We start from the raw sequence: 17,449 nt of genomic DNA, 5'->3' as shown, positions 1-17,449 counted from the left end.
TATATTCTATATCATCAGTCAGTTTATTGGTGTTTTGCATTTGACTAAAAATATCATCCTGCGTGTTTTGGGTATTTTAGATGCTATAAAACGTTTTTCTGATGTCAGTTAAGAGACAAAAAAAAGTGGTGTCGGTTGTCCTTTAACACTACCACCTCTCTCCACTTCTTCGCTAAGCAGTTGTAACCCAAGAACGCACACATTTGAGCGACAGCAAACATCCTGTTGGACAGCTTTCCAAATCAATATGTTCTTCTTACAACAGTTTGCAGATGATGCGAAGAAGATAAAGTCCCTTTTTAAGGAGACCTTTGCACACAATGAGCGATGACAACTGAGCGGTGGTCGTCATCCGAGTGTTGTTTACATGGCGGCACAAAGCCAGTTAAGCTAAATCGCTAAACCCCCACTTTTTTTTTAACCTGTTGTCACGTGATGCGTGTGGACACGCCCACTTTGGGATGAATAAGATCAATGTTTTTAATCCCGTGAATGTAAAGTGTCCTTGGGATTTTTTAAAGGCGCTTGGAAATAAAATGAATTATTATTGTTAATAATAAGACAATAGAGTTTATGACAAATTCGCCCACATGTGTACCAATCTTGGAAGAAAATAGTGACGTGTGTATATAGTATTCAGGAAGTGTGCCAACCATGCTGCATTCATAGACCTGGGAAATCTGGTTGTTAAAGCTGAAAGTGGTACAAATTTGAAAATGAAATGGTCCAATGTAAACTTTTAAATTTAAACCCCATGACAAGAAAAAGATGCCTCTACAATCATGCAATTCTACACCCCCGGACCCCCACTCCCCACGCAGCCAGAATTTAAACATTTCCCATTTTTCACGTACATGGAATGCAGCATTAGGTACTCTAGTGTACTTAATAGATCATCGAGATTTTTTTTTCTCAGTGGGATCCCGTGGAACAAAGCCCACTTGCGGATCCTGGTGAGCGATGAGTCCTGATCCATGAGGTACCGTTTCAAACACATATTTTGTGTGCGTTATCGCGAGATAACGCCAACAAAGGAATGTCAAGTAACATTCTGACCTACTGAGTCAACGTGCACCCATTCGAAGATCTTAATGGGCTTTGGCATGAGAGAAAGCAGGGAGGCGGATGGCACCGAGTGGTAACACACGCGCATGCATATTACGCACACACACACACGTATACACTAACGCGTGCGCGCGCACACGCACGCAACACACACACACACACACACACATAGAACGCCCCTATTGACAGCCTGTACATGTATTGTCTTGTATTGTTTATATGTGACGCCGCCATTGACATCAACAATTGATGTTTTGTAGCCATTTTCAGTTGAGATCAGCTTACATTCCTCATATGGGCCCCGTCTGATTTTCCACACCTGAATCATTCCACCATCACTCATCCAAATGTGTCAAAAGGACAGGGAGTGTGGGCACACGTAGTCAGGAATTCCAAGGGAGTGCAAGTCGTTGTCGGACCCCTGATGAGAGCTCAAATCTTCTCCTAACTTTTCATATCTGCTTTTAACCTCTCATATCTAGTTGAGCGTAAGACGCGCAGACAGACACGGTGAAACTGGAGTGTGTATATATATATATATATATATATATATATATATATATATATATATATATATATATATATATATATATATATATATATATATACACAGTGATACATTGGCTTACGAACTTAATTGGTTCCCAGACAGAGTGTGTAAGGTGAAAAATGTGTATCCCAAAAATTAATTTCCCATAGGAAACCATTAAAATGAGAATAATCCGTTCCCAGGTCCCCATAAAATATAATGTTCTACTTTCTAATTTTCTAAGCCTTAAAACAACACAAAATATACCTTATTTTATGTATAATAAATGTGCTATGGTATTAAAATTTATTATAATTGAATAAATAAACTGTACTATAGAATAAAGTCGCTTATTTTACCTTTGTGATGGTCGTTGATGGCTTGATGGAATGGAGTGGCCGGTTTCATCAGCATTAAACACTTGATGAGGAACGTAACCTTCTTCTTTTACCATCTTGAGGAATGATCCCTTGTAGGTGCTTTCTCTGTGATAATCGTATCTAGTTTTTCATCAATTGTGTTCTGTTTAGCTGGGTTGATAGCGTTTTGCATCAAGTGTACAGATGGCTTTTGCGGGTTGTTTGTGGAGCCTGATTTATGGGATATTTTAACCTTGCAGTCTACACTCTGCCTTTGAACTATCAAAGTTGAAACTCTCTCACTGTCATCTGCCTGTCTCTTTAATGTTTAAACCGCCCCACCTCGCTGCTGCATTCTTGACCAATCACGTGGCTTTAACCAAAGACTGGGGGCGGGGAATAGAGGACAAAAACAGTCGGCTGCCATTTTGTTGTTAGAAGAACGGGCTCGTTCGCAAACGACACATCACTCATTGAGGCAGCTCCGTGTGTATCCCAACAAAAGTTTGTATGCCAAGGTAAAATTTTCAGAACTTTACCGTTCGTAAACCAAAAAGTTCGTAAGCCAAGGGGTTTGTAAACCGAGGTATCACTGTATATCACAATGCACCAATCTTTTTTATATACAATTTGAACTTTTTTTAAACTCATTCACTGCCATTCAGAAATTTATTTGGGAATTGAAAATATGACGGAGAGCGCCATTGTCACGATCTGGTTGGCGACCAACTGTTGGCGCTGTCGGCCCCGCCTCCACCTGCACAGGTGTTGGTCGTTCCAATCAGACTCCCAGCACGACCATTCGTTGTCGGGTGATTGTATGTGTTTGCTTCACCCTGTCAGATTTGTTCCTGCTGACTTTATTTAATACAATTTGTCACTTACACCCTGCTTCTACCTCCTGCCTACTTTTTTGGGATCCACCACTATCACCACCTTGCAAACCCTGACAGCCATTCCCGAATTTGTTCGGGTTTTGTTTTTTTTCTTGTTTGGGTGCTTTTTTTTCCATGTTAGCGCTTTGTTCCAACTTCAGCTGTTGTTAAAGCGCTATATAAACCAATATGTATGTATTGCATTGTATTTTAGACATCTGCCCTCATTTCAAGCTCATATAACTCCAGATCCATATAACTTAGGAATTAACTCTTTTTTTTAGATGAAAGAAGAGAATCTAAGGTTTCTCACTGTGCATTGAATGTTTATGTCATCCTAAAACTCAATATTCTGTGGGTCCTGGAATTCAAGTGACAATGACAAAAACCCTGGCACTGGAATGGACACATTTTTGGACGTCGGGCAATAAATGAGTTTAGTAAAAAACAGATTTTGAACTCCTGCAAACGTCAGACCAAAATCCCAAAGTGATTTCCAGGCAATACTGGAAGGAGTTGGCGGGCGAATGTTGTATCAGGTTTTTGCCTTTTGTCTGCTCTTTGTGTTTTTTTGAGCTTCCCGAACTCTAATGAGCGATCCTGATGAGGTCTACAGCACTTTTTCCACCGATTTGCTTTTTTGGAAAAGTGACTAATGCCAAGAAGTTGGTGAGGTCAGTAGAAATAAAAAAACACCATCTTGCTTATGCATCACAATGTCACATTGAGGCTTCTTACTCACCTTTTAATATGATCACTTTTTGCTATACCATGTAGCAGTCTCACGGCTATCAGTTTGCGTCTCCACCTCTTTGTGCTCACAAGCGCCACCAAGGTCATTCTCGGAGACCCCAAAAAAAAAAAGATACACTGTTACACTTTCATCCTCACACTTCATTATACTCCATCTTTGATCTCAACCTCGAGGTGATGATCGTCCAGGCGGCCATCTTGTCATGACTCAGCAGAGGCTGACACTGAGTCACAGAAGACCCCTTTCACAAGTCCTCAATGCTGCTTTGAGTCTCTTTGTGGCACACCGCGGGATATTTTCACATTTGAGGCCGCTCGAAAGCCTCCTCGGGCTTTTGTTGTTATTTTATATCCCTGGCTAGTTTGCATGACGACGCGTGTGGCAACTGGAGGTGCCTCCTAGCAAGAAATAAACTCCTCTAAACTGCTCCAAAAGTAAACAAGATATCTTGCATCAGGATATAATGTGATGCTATGTGATATGATAAGATTTAATGTGATACTGTAAAATAAAACATACTGCACATCACCATAACACTTAGAATGCTGGGAACAATTGTTTTTATCGTATCATACATGGTAACTACATTAAAATTGAAAACGCACGCACACACAAAGACACCCGTTTTTATAATGGCCTGGAGAGTTTAGTACCTTGGTAGCAGAATGCTTTGAAATGTTGTCAAAGTGTTACCTGATACTTTTTGGCCTGAGAACAAAAACGTCAAGTATATGAGTATTTCTGAAAACAATGGGGGGGATCGGTTCCCTCCCCAAAATGCACAAATTTTGCCAGAGCATAGTGTGTTCGTGGGATATTGGACTATTCATACTATTGTGTAGCTGAGAGTAGCCCATCGTAGTTTATTTTAAATGTATGAAATAATTAAGAGGAGTACTGCGGTGCCTGTAGGAGCGAGTCACTGGACTTTGAAGTTTTTCGGCAGTTTGGAGAAACGGAGATAAGGCTGAAACAAATTAATAGCATTTAAATTCATCGTTGAGATAAAGATGTTCAGAGATGCGAATGTTTTCAAACAAATTAATAGCCTTTAAATTCATTGTAGAGATAAAGATGTTTCGAGATGCGAATGTTTTGTGTTGTCGGATCACTTTGGAATACGTGCTTGTGTGTTGTGTAAAATCTTTTCCCACTGCATAGAGTTACGTCACATTATTTGCTCATCATGAGGTGAAAAAAGTCATAGGGAGTTAGGCATGGCTAGTTAGGGAAAAGCCGAAAGGAAAAGAAGAGTTAGAACTAACTTGTTTAAAGTCCCTACAGTCATATCGTTTAACCAAATAAATTTCTCCACTGCGAGACTATTAAAGGCATATCCAATCCAATCCAATCCAATCCAACCACAGCATTTTTCTTCAATGTCACTGGACTTTAATCAACGATTAATCAACATTCTGTCTTCTACCCCCATCTAGTGGAGAAGCATGGAAGTAGCCCAAACAAAGAGTCACTGGCAGAGAACGTGTATTCGATTTGATTTTTTATTTTTAATAATAATACATTTTATTTCTAAGCACATTTCAAAACTCTCAAGGACACTTCACAGGCCTGGGTTAAACATGTTTTTCTGCGGTTGAGCTGCGGCAGCCATTCGCCCCAGCTTCACTCCACCCGGAAGTAACTCAAATTTTTATATTCTGACGTGAGTTGCGTTGTGTTGTTAATTTTTTACATATACGTATATCCCCCCCCCTTTCAATAAAGTCATTTTATTTATATGCATAAAACAAACTCGTATAGATACCGTTGCTATTATTATTATTATTATTATTATTATTATTATTATTATTATTAATGGTTTTGTGCACCGGTGGATTGATGAAATATTCCGCACGGTGCTTGTAAGCATCGATTTGTGTTTTGTTTTGTTTTTACTTTAAGTTACTTCCGGGTTGAGTGAAGCTGGCGCGTGTGGCTGCCGCTGCTCAAATATCCTGTGACTGTAAAGTGTTCTTGAGAGTTTTGAAAGGTGCTTAAAAATGAAACCTATTATTATTATAAATCAAATTTATTAGTATTATTATTCCAGTCACCCTGTGTCTGTGTGCCCGCGTGCGCGCGCAGATGGCCCCTGTGCACGAGGCGAGACAAACTGAAGGGAACCACCCATGTGATGACGTCACATCGGTCTGACAAGCTGGTGGTGCCGGATGAAAAGATGGCGGATCAAGACGAGCCGATCAGCAACGAGGATAAGGTACGAAGACTTTTTAATCACTTAAACAACGTGCTTTTGGGATTAGACGAGCCGTGGTTTTCTCAGGTGGCACCCGGTCATGTTTTGGGCGTGCTTCGAGTGACGATCGTCTTTATTTAACGAGCGGAATTCGCGGGCCTGCCTGCCGCCGCCACTCTTCTTATTTTTAGCTCAACTTCCGCTCATTTAAGCGAAGCTCCGAACGGAGACTCCTTGTACGGCGCTAGCTGAAAATAGGACCACCGTTGTTGTTTTAAAATCAGTCGAGAGAATATATCCCGCATCATTTTGCTGCGTTGCGCGTCGCTTGTTGTCTGTCTTTGCAATGTTTTTTTTTGCGACGTTAGCTCCCGTAATTTAGCATTTAGCCGCTCGGTGGCTAACATTTAGCCAAACTGACTAACACGCCCTTTTGCTGTTTTCATGCCCATTTTTTGTTTTATTCGATTCCGATCGTATTTGCGGCACAATTCAAAAACGTGTGTAACCTCTTATGTGTTTAGGTGCGTAGTTCACTAGTCACGACGTTTGAGGAAGTTGCTTGGAAGAGGCGCATATGTGTTGGTCGTCGAAACATAATTATTGCCTACCTTTATGGACGTATCTTATAACAAGCTGCTTTATTGAACTTATTGGTCCATTAAACAAACTGTCAACTACCTTGACCAACTGGTTTTTACGAAATGTAAAACAACACGTATTGCCGTTTTCGTGTGCCTTTGAGGGGCTTGTCTCTTGACATTGTTTTTATTTGCTTTTTCCTCTCTTCGGTTCTTTTTATTTATCTAGCTAATCAGCTACCAAGCAAGCTATTTGCTATCTATTTGCTGTTTAGCTGGATAGAAGGCTATCAGCACAAGACATTTTCACTTCTTTCTTTCGTCCCAATTAGCTGTTTTTGGTCTTTTCTCTTGACTTTATTTTTAATTCTTTTTTTCCTCTCTTCACTTCTTTTTATTTCTCTCGCTATCCGGCTATCTATTTGCTATATAGCTGGCTATCTAGCAAGCTATCTATTAGCTATCTAGCTGGTTAGATATCTAGCTAGCTATCTAGTTATCTATTAGCTATCTACTCCTCTGGCAGTTCAGTCACAACATGTCAACATTTTCACTTATTTCTTTTAGTCCTATTTGGCTTTTTTTGTCTTTTCTCTTGACTTTATTTTTATTTCTTTTTTCCTCTCCTCACTTCTTTTTATTTCTCTAGCTATCCAGCTAGCTAGCTATCTGTATTGTGTATGTCTCTATTTGCTATCTAGCTGGCTATCTAGTTATCTATTAGCTATACAGCTATCTCGCTGGCTATCTATCTAGCTATCTTTTAGCTATCTACTCCTCTGGCCGTTCTGTCACAACATGTCAACCTTTTCATTTCTTTTTTTTCGTCCAAATTAGCGATTTTTAAATCTTTCTCTTGAATGTATTTTTAAATCTTTTTTCCTCTCTTCACTTCTTTTTATTTATGTCGGTATCCAGCTCACTCGCTAGCTAGCTATCTACTTTCTATATATTTGCTAGCTAGCTGTCTATCTATCTAGCTATCTATTAGCTATATAACTATGTAGCTGGATAGATTGCTATCTAGCTAGCTATAGATTAGCTATCTAGCTGGCTAGCTATCTATGAGCTATCTTGTTGGCCAGCTAGCTATCTAGCGAGCTATCTATTCGCCATCTCTTAGCTAGCTAGCTAGTTTTGTGTCTATTTGAGTTACTTACGGGTTGAGTGAACGCTGGCGCATGTGGCTGCCGCTACTCACCCACAAAACATATATCCTGTGACTGTAAAGTGACCTTGAGAGTTTTATTATTATTATTATTATTATTATTATTTGTTTTTTTATAACAGTTTTTGTGAGCCACATCGATTTGTGACACCAACAAAATAGAACAACATCGATTTCAAGTGAAGATAAATCAGCTCTATGGTGGTTGTTCTGATATTCAAAGCACTTGTGTAGAAACAACCAAATCTCGATTTAACACCTTAAAACAGACAGCTGGCAAGGATTGTTAGGTGTGTCGCCACAAAGCAAGAATGTTCCAAGAATGCCTTGTCGACTCTGGCTTTTCATGTCGGTGCTTGTGAGTCTTTGTTGTCGGATTCTCACTAAGTCATTTTTCAACTTGTGGACGAAAAGTATTTGGAGGCGGAGACTTTTGTTTTAATTCCGGGTTCCAACTGTCAACTTTCAAGCTTGTCCCTTTTGAGAGGTACTGAACCATACATTTTGACACGGATTTGAGTTTGACAATGACAACCTGAAAAAAAATGAATGAACACAACATGCACATGCTCTCATATGCACCGTGACAGCCGGCCGCACCTTCCTACCGCCGACCGACATGCGAGAACCTGGCCGGGCGGTTGCACGCCCGGCAAGTCTTTCTCAGCACATTTTCATGTCCTTATATGGTTGAGTGCCATGTGGGAGGGGAGGGGGGTTGGGGTAATTGGGCCGTCTTTTTTGTCATGTGATCGAGAAACGGGATGTGTCGCGCAAAAGCGGCAGCGGAGAAATGGAGATGGGGAAATTCTGCGTGTGGGCACATGCCACATTGACCAACGTGAATTAGGTTCTTCCCTCAACCACTTATTTATGTATTCATTCTCTTTACATGAAGAAAAAAAACATATACAGTGATACATTGGCCTACGAACTTAATTGGTTCCCAGACAGTGTGTCAGGCCAAAAGTGTGTATCCCAAAAATTAATTTCCCATAGGAAACCATGGGAATGAGAATAATCCGTTCCCAGGTGCCCATAAAACATAATTTTCGACTTTCTAATTTTCTAAGCCTTAAAACTACACAAACTATACCTTATTTTGTGTATGATAAATGTGCCATGGTATTATAATTAAAGAAATAAACTGTACTATATAATAAAGTCGTTTTATTTACCTTTGTGATGGCTTGATGGAATGGATGGAATGGAGTGGCCGGTTTCAGCAGCATTAAACACTTGATGAGGAACGTAAGCTATTTCTTTCACCATCTTGAGGAATGATCCCTTGTAGGTGCTTTCTCTGTGATAATTTTATCTAGTTCCTCATCAATTGTGTTCTGTTTAGCTGAGTTGAGAACTTTTTGCATCAAGTGTACAGTTGGCCTGTGCTGGTTGTTTGTGGAGCCTGATAGATGGGATATTTTAACCTTGCAGTCTACACTCTACCTTTGAAGTATCAAAGTTGAAACTCTCACTGTCGTCTGCCTGTCTCTTTAATGTTTAAACCAACCCACCTCACTGCTGCGTTCTTGACCAATCACGTGGCTTTCACCAAAGACTGGGGATGGGGAATAGAGGATAAAAACAGTCAGCTGCCATTTTGTTGTTAGAAGAACGGGCTCGTTCGCGAACGTCACATCACTCATTGAGTCAACTCCGTGTACGAAAAAAATTCATATGCCAAGGTAAAGTTTGTATGCCAAGGTAAAATTTTCATAACTGTAACGTTCGTAAACCGAAAACTTCGTAAGCCGAAAACTTCGTAAGCCAAGGGGTTCGTAAACCGAGGTATCACAGTATATAAAAAAAATATTTGACAAGCAAACATTGTACAATCTCGAGTCAGAATGTTGATCTTGCCATTTGTCTAAACCTCCATTTTGTGTCTTGCCCTGCAGTTGCGCATCGCTGCTGCATTTGTCATCCATGCCCCACCAGGAGAGTTCAATGAAGTTTTCAATGGTAAGTTTTATGCTTTTTATCATCATCATCATTATCCCTCCTGTGCAACATTTACATAATCTTCCCTGTGCTTTCGTACATTTTTCATTCCACGTTTTTAATGTATATAAATTAGAAAATATTATTGCCATCTTGAAGTGAAAACAACAACAAAAAAACTAGAAAACTATAAAACAATAGTCATTCAATCTTAAGCACTTTCTGCACCCTCTTTGTTGTATGAAGCAATTCTATATGAAAGAGGAGAGGATTTTTTATTCTATACCTGGCACTGCAATGCGTACTACAATTTTGGCCAGCTAGCATGTCACACACTCGCACAGCAATCTACCGCGTGGCTACACTCAATACAGTAGTTATAATAATAATAATACATTACATTTTAAACGCCTTTCAAAGCTCTCAAGGACACCTCAACATCTCCTGTAGTGCTGTACACTGCTTTTCTCCTTCGTCGTCCGCCTGAGTCCGAGCGTGTATGTCGGGCGACCTCTTCTGGCCGTTAGCAGGGAGAGCAATTTTTCAACAGCGCGTTCAACAGTAATAACAATTCGTAATAGGAAATCTAAAACGATTAAAAACGACACTAAAAGGTAAGTATAACATTTATAAATGAACTGCACAGTAAACAGTTTTGTATATATTACAGGTACAGTTATACAGTAATAAAAAAAAATATAATACGAAATATAAAATGATAAAAATGACACTAAAAATTATAAATGAACAGTTTGGTATATAATATTATTCAATCGCCAATTGTATACTGTCTTGTCGTGTAAATATCACGTCGGCCAATTTGAATGGATTTCGACATACGACCGTTTAATTTACGACCGTTTTGTCGGAACGGAACCCTGTCATAACTCGGATGTTACCTGTATATAGCGAGTATTGTGACTTATGGCCCGTACGTGCAGTTGATTGAGAGCTGCCATTAATGCATTGTTTGAGATAAACTGTAAAATGAGCCCACAGGGACAGCTGAACGTGTCATTAAAGCTTTGTCCCATCTTGATAAGTGGCTCTAGAGGGGGTCATTGGGGGGGTGCCATGTTTTTCTATGCATTTCAGTTGGTCTTATCTCCCCTTGACAGTTACACACAGCCATACTTCACAATCAATCAATCCTCTTTCCGCCACTTGGTCCACTGTGATAATTAAAGGACAACCGACGTCACTTTTTTGTTTTTTAATTGACATCAGAAAAACGTTTTATAGCATCTAAAATACCCAAAATACGCAGTATGATATTTTTAGTCAAATGCAAAACACCAATAAAAATGACTTAAAGTGTCCAAAATCTGCAAATAAATTGAGCTGCGAATTGGGCATTTTCAGAAAATCCCACCCCCAGTTTGTGACGTCACAAGACTCAAAACAATCAAGAGAATCAAAACAATGGTTTCAGATGCGGAGAATATGCTTTCTTGTTACACATCCAGTTATGAATATGATTCAAATAGTTCTGAAGAGGAAAGCATACATGTTTGCAATCGATTAAGGACTTTATTTGTTCCATTTTGAGGCAACATTGGGGGGAAATCTCTCACCCAAAAAAAGAGGCACAAAATGGCGACCTCCTGTGGCCACCTCCGTTTCCACAGGCTGATAAATTCCTTATATGGAGCTTGGACACCCTCTTCTGGCGGCTTTTGGGTGCAACACGAGGTCCCCAGACCAAACAAGTACAGCAAAATACATTGACGTGATGGAAGGACCGCTACAATGCGTCTTTTTTTACGGTCAGGGGCAGTCCTTTAGTGACGTCACATACCGACTCGTCACCAACTCAAAAACGAGACTTCCTGAATAAACGTAAAATATAGCTATATGCGGTGCAATCTTTGTAAAATCCGCTCAGTAGAAGTCATTTGAAGCCATTTTACAAATTATGGACACAACTTGTACGGAGACGTCGGTTGTCCTTTGAAGGATTTAACACCCCGTCCCACTCTGCTCAATTGAATGACCCCACTACCCCCACCACCACCTAATCCCTCCTTTTCTCCTTTGCTATGTTTGTAGATGTGCGATTGCTGCTCGACAATGACAATCTCCTCCGAGAAGGCGCGACCCAGTAAGTGATCCCCTCGCGCAGCTGTGGTAAAAGAATTGCAATCTGTTCAAAAGGTTCACGGGTGTCTTTAGTTCAATTTTGAAACTAGTCTTTTCTGCATGCCTAGTGAGTTTCTCTGCCCGAGATGATTTGGGTGGTTGAATATCTAAAGCCACTTTTTTAAGTGACTAAATGACAATCCGAAATGGAAATGTTTCATCATGAAAAACACATTATAAATGCAATGTTTATAAATGAAATATATTATTATTTTTTTTTTTTTATTGTTTTTTTTTTTAAATTATTTTTATTATAAAAAAAGTTAATGGAGATACTCATTTGTCATTTTCATTCACTGTTTTCCCCCCCTCCTTCCTTTGCAGTGCATTTGCACAGTACAACTTGGACCAGTTCACCCCCGCGAAAGTTGAGGGCTACGATGACCAGGTGAATTTTATTTAAAATCTTTTTTTTTTTTTTTTACTTCTCTAAAAGATTCAAATCAAATCAAATCGCACGATTCTGTGCCTCGCATTCCTGCCCTTAACTCATTCACTGCCAGACGATGTGGAAAAATATGTCCGCTCCCGTGTCATTGTCACTTGAATTCCAGGACCCCTACAATATTGAGTTGTAGGACTACATAAACATTCAATGCAGCGTTAGAAACCTTAGACTGTCTTCTTTCATCACAAAAAAAAAGTTAATTCCTAAATTGTATGAGTCCGGAGTTATATAAGCTTGAAATGAGGGTGGCTGTCCAAAACACAATACATACATATTGGTTTATATAGGGATAGAACAACAGCTGAAGCTACAACAAAGCGCAGACATGGAAAAAAGGGAAATACTAACCCTTGTGGAAAAAAAAAAAAAACATTGCCAGAGGCCATGGCCAGCGCTTTATCAGCACCCAAGCATGAAAAACCAAAACCCGAGTCAATTCAGGAATGCCGCTCTACGTCCCATTTTCAATTCCCGAATAAATTATTGAATGGCAGTGAATGAGTTAATGGCACCCTTGTCGATGTACCGCAATTTATTCAGCAACAACAGCAACGATTGCAGAGTTGTTACATCTGTGTGTCATCATGTCTCAGCGTTCCCACTCCGTGCCTTAATTCCCTCCGCGCTGAAGTGTTGATGTACATGACAACGCCATGGAAGGGTCGTTGCGCAGTCGTTTTTATGCCTGCTTCACTAATAGGCCACGACATCAGTAACACAATATGTAATTTTTTTTATGGCTTAAAGGACAACCGACACCACTTTTTTGTTTCCTAACTGACATCAGAAAAACGTTTTATAGCATCTAAAATACCCAAAACACGTAGGCACATGTTAGTCAAATGCAAAATACCAATAAAAATGAGTTCAAGTGTCCCGAAACTAATTCAAACTGACCCCGGAAATGGCGAGTTTCAGAAGGTCCCGCCCCCTTGGTCGTGAGGTCACGCCAGGACGTCCTGCCTTGCTCTATAATCAAAACAATGGCTTCAGATTTGCAGAAGATGCTTTCTTGTTACTCACCCAGTTATGAATATGATTCAAATAGTTCTGAAGAGGAAATCATAAATGTTTGCAATCGATTAAAGAAGTCCTTCCGTATCAATTTGAGCCGTCAGTACTCCAATTTAGAATCCCAGAAAATGGACAAGATGGCGCCCAAACTCCGTTGGAAATGGGCTAATTTGTCCACTCGGAGTTCGTGTCAACTAGTATCAAATAGTAGTCTTGCTGCAACACACAACAATTGACCATCGCGTTATTTATGTGTTTTCCTTCTAATTTCGCCATCAACACGAAGTTTTCAGACCGAACAAAGTACCCAAAAGGCATTGTGTGTCGCTTTCTCGGTCAGGGGCGTTCCTGACGTCATTCATGTCAGGCATCGTCACCAACTCGAAAACAAGACTTCCTTAATATTCAGCGCGAGTCTTAAAACGTAAAACATAGCTCTATGCGATGGAATCTTTGTAAAATACGCTCAGTCAAAGTCATTTCAAGTGATTTGACAAATTATGGACACAACTTGTATGGAGGTGTCGGTTGTCCTTTAAGAGGAAGAAAAAAATAATAATTTCCCCCCAAAAAAAGATAAATTCATTGAAATGCATTTTATCTTGGCAGGTCTTAATCACAGAGCACGGGGATCTGGGGAACGGCCGCATGCTGGACCCCAAGAACAAGATCTCCTTCTCCTTTGACCACTTGAGGAAGGAGGCCAGCGACCCCCGGCGTCACGATGTGGACGTCTCCATTGAGGAGTGGAGGAGCGCCGTGGACACCGCCGTCAGGGCTTACGTCAAGGAGCACTACCCGAACGGAGTCTGCACTGTACGATTTGAAAATTCATCATGATTAATTCATTTACTGCCTTTCACAAATTTATTTGGGAATTGAAAATATGACGTCGAGCGCAATTCTCGAATTGGTTCTGATTTTGTTTTGTTTTTTTTCAAGCTAGGGTGCCGATAATGTGCTGGTCCTATTTTTTTTTTCATCCACAAGGGGCAGCATTTCCCTTTTTTCCATTTTAGCACTTTGTTCCAGCTTCAGATGTTGTTAATAATAATAATCTGTTCCATTTATAAGTGCCTTTCCAAACTCTCAAGGTCACTTTACAGTCATAGGATAAGTTTTTCTGTGGGTGAGCAGCGGCAGGCACACTTGCCAGCACTCACTCAACCCGAAAGTAACTCAAATGAATAGAAAGCAAGCTAGCTAATAGATAGCAAATAATAATAATAAATTTATAAGCGCCTTTCAAAATTCTCAAGGACATAGCTAATAGATAGCTAGCTAGAAAGCTATATAGAGAGTAGATAGCTAGCTAGATAGCGAATAGATAGATAGCTAGTTAGGTAGCTAGCGAGATATTGTTCAAGCCCCACAAACTTTGGGAACTGAACCCTCTGTGTGTGGAATGAGCTTTCTATCAACTAGCTAGCTAGCTATCTATTAGCTATCTACCTAGCGAGCTAGCTATTAGCAATATAGCTAGCTAGCTATTTGAGTCAGATAACATATTAGCTATCTAGTTAGCTAGCTATCTAGCATTCATTTAGCTAGCTAGCTAGCTTTCTATCGTTTTCAATTATTCTGGGTTGAGTGAAAGCTGGCGCGTGTGGCTGCCGCTGCTCACCCACAGAAAAACTTATTCTGTGACTGTAAAGTGACCTTGAGTTTTGAAAGGCGCTTAGAAATCAAATGAATTATGATATAAACCAGCATGTATTGCATTGTATTTTGCTCAACCGCCCTCATTTCAAGATCATATAACTCCAGATCCATATAATTTAGCAATTACCTCTTTTTTTCTGATGAAAGAAGATAGTGTAAGGGTTCTAACGCTGCATTGAATGTTTACGTCGTCCTAAAACTCAATATTCTCTGGGTTGTGGAATTTAAGTGACAATGACAAAAACCCTGGCACTGGATTGGACACATTTTTGCACATATCTGGCAGTGAATGAGTTAATGTAATACCTTTTTTTTTCTTCCTCAAACCACACCCAAAATATTGGGGTATTTTGATCCCCTATTGTAAAATTGCAACTTTTCTCAAATTCTACTTACTTTCAGACATGTGTCCTCAAAACTATGTCAATTTTTTTTCTCGCCTCTCAGATTTACGGCAAAACCATCGATGGGCATCAGACCATCATCGTGTGCGTCGAGTGCCATCAGTTTCAGCCCAAAAACTTCTGGTACCTTTCATTTCTTTTATTTACCCAATCAGCAAATGGAATTTCTGTCAAAAATTATTAATTACGGTGAGACCTCAACTTACAAACTTTATTGGTGCCCAGACAGAGGCGAAACGTGTGTATCTAAAAAAAAAAAATCTCATAGGAAACCATTAAAATGGGAAAAATTCGTTCCCGGGTTTCCATAAAATATACTTTTCAACAAAATAAGCCTTAAAACTACACATAACATACCTTATTCTATGTATAATAAATGTGCTATTGTATTGTAATGAAAGAAATACACTGCATTCTATCATAAAGTCACTTTATATACATTTGTGATGGTCATTTATGGCCTGGCGTATGGAATGGCGTTGGAGGTCAAAGGGAATTGCTGTTTGGAAAGAGAGGTACATTACATGAAGCCTGTAATTAAAGAAATAAACTGTGCTGTAAAATAAAGTTTTATTTACCTTTTTGATGGTCATTGATGGCTTATGGAAGGAAAGTCACCTTCCATATGGACTGTTAACTTAACCTCTGGTGCTGTTCGGTCGTGTGCTTCCGCCGAAGATCACTCCGCCAGCCGTGGTGGGTGTGTATTATGAAAATAGTGCTTATTATAAGGTTTAATTTCCATAAATTTGACGTTTGTAAGACGAAAAGTTTGTAAGATTAAGGTGTTTGTAAGTTGAGGTCTCACTGTATTAATTAATTTTCTTCTTCGCTGTTTAGGAATGGACGCTGGAGGTCAGAATGGAAATTCACCATCTCCCCATCCACCACCGAGGTGGCGGGAATCATGAAAATTCAGGTACGTTGGACGCGTCGGCTAATGTCGTTGGCACTCGAGCACCCGCTTACGGTGTCCTCCTCGTCCCAACCCGTCCAGGTTCATTACTATGAGGACGGCAACGTTCAGCTGGTGAGCCACAAGGAGGTGACGGAGACCATGTCCATTTCTGTGAGTAGCTACCGCAGTCGGGGGACTCTTGTGTTAAAACAAACATGTAAAAAAAAATTAATAATCTAGCTAGCTGTGTATTAGCTATCTATTAGCTAGCTAGCTCGCTTTCTATCTATTTGGGTTACTTCTGGGTTGCGTGAACGCTGGCGCGTGTGGCTGCCACTGCTCAGGGTCATATTCCAGGTATAAAATCAGCATTTAGTGTGAATCTTTCATGATTTATCTCGCTATCCAACTATCTAACTGGCTATCTTGCTATCTTGCTATTATGGTTATTTAGCTTGCTATCTATTAGCTATATAGCTATCTGGCCTGCTAGCTATCTAGTTAGCTATCTATTAGCTATATATCAGCTAGCTAGCTCGCTTTCTATCTATTTGGGTTACTTTCGGGTTGAGTGAATATTATTAATATATTAATAAATTATTAATATTATTATTATTATTATTATTATTATATTATTAGCAGTTTTTTTTACAACGATACTAGTGCAGCGTGTTCTACCGGAAACAAATTCCTTGTGTGTTCTACATGGCAATAAAGATGATTCTGATTCTGATTCTCATTCTGAATATTTCTTGATTTATTTATCTCGCTATCTTGCTGGCTATCTTGCTATCTAGCTATTTGCTATCTAGCTTCCTGTCTGGTTATTTAGCTTGCTATCTATTAGCTATATAGCTATCTGGCCTGCTATCTATCTAGTTAGCTATCTATTAGCTATATATCAGCTAGCTAGCTCGCTTTCTATCTATTTGTCTTACTTCCGGGTTGAGTGAACACTGGCGCGTGTGGCCGCCACTGCTCACCCACAGAAAAACGTATCCTGTGACTGTAAAGTGACCTTGAGAGTTTTGAAAGGCGCTTATATGTGAAATGTATTATTATTATCATTATTTATGTTTTTCCAGAATGAGGTCACAACCGCAGAAAGGTTTGTCAAGGTCATGGGGGCAGCAGAGAGCGAATATCAGGTATGTGATCACAATGCGATATTGACACGCACACTTCACAATATGTCGTGAAACCTAAAAAAATAAAATGAATAACATGAAGTCATTCGCTGCCAATCCCGAAATTATTCGTGAGTTTAAAATCTTGGAATTCCGGAATTTCTTATGTTTTTTTTTCTTGCGGGGGTTGCCGATAAAGCGCTGGTCAGACCTCTGGCAATGTTTTTTTTCCCTTCGACGAGGGGGTAGCATTTGCTTTTGTCCATGTTAGCGTTTTGTTACAGC

The 17,449-nt window shown here is 39.8% G+C and overlaps 1 protein-coding gene across 1 annotated transcript in view; it reads left to right on the top strand.

The window, feature by feature from the left end:
* The first annotated feature begins 5,688 nt into the window (after positions 1-5,688).
* The window catches only part of LOC148897558 (F-actin-capping protein subunit alpha-2-like), a 13,075-nt gene continuing 1,314 nt past the window's right edge, over positions 5,689-17,449 (top strand). Inside the window, exons 1-9 of the mRNA XM_088996745.1 lie at positions 5,689-5,800; positions 9,430-9,493; positions 11,522-11,573; positions 11,936-11,999; positions 13,683-13,889; positions 15,183-15,262; positions 15,980-16,058; positions 16,137-16,208; positions 17,123-17,185. Coding sequence (XP_088852871.1) covers positions 5,717-5,800; positions 9,430-9,493; positions 11,522-11,573; positions 11,936-11,999; positions 13,683-13,889; positions 15,183-15,262; positions 15,980-16,058; positions 16,137-16,208; positions 17,123-17,185 — 765 coding nt within the window. The 5' untranslated portion in view covers positions 5,689-5,716. The remainder of the gene's footprint in view (positions 5,801-9,429; positions 9,494-11,521; positions 11,574-11,935; positions 12,000-13,682; positions 13,890-15,182; positions 15,263-15,979; positions 16,059-16,136; positions 16,209-17,122; positions 17,186-17,449) is intronic.

This window comes from Hippocampus bargibanti, linkage group LG05 (genome assembly GCF_051943395.1).
Source record: "Hippocampus bargibanti isolate YZ-2025 linkage group LG05, ASM5194339v1, whole genome shotgun sequence".
NCBI lineage: Eukaryota > Metazoa > Chordata > Actinopteri > Syngnathiformes > Syngnathidae > Hippocampus > Hippocampus bargibanti.
The sequence above is the reverse complement of the archived record's forward strand: the minus strand, read 5'-3'. Positions and strand labels throughout refer to the sequence as shown.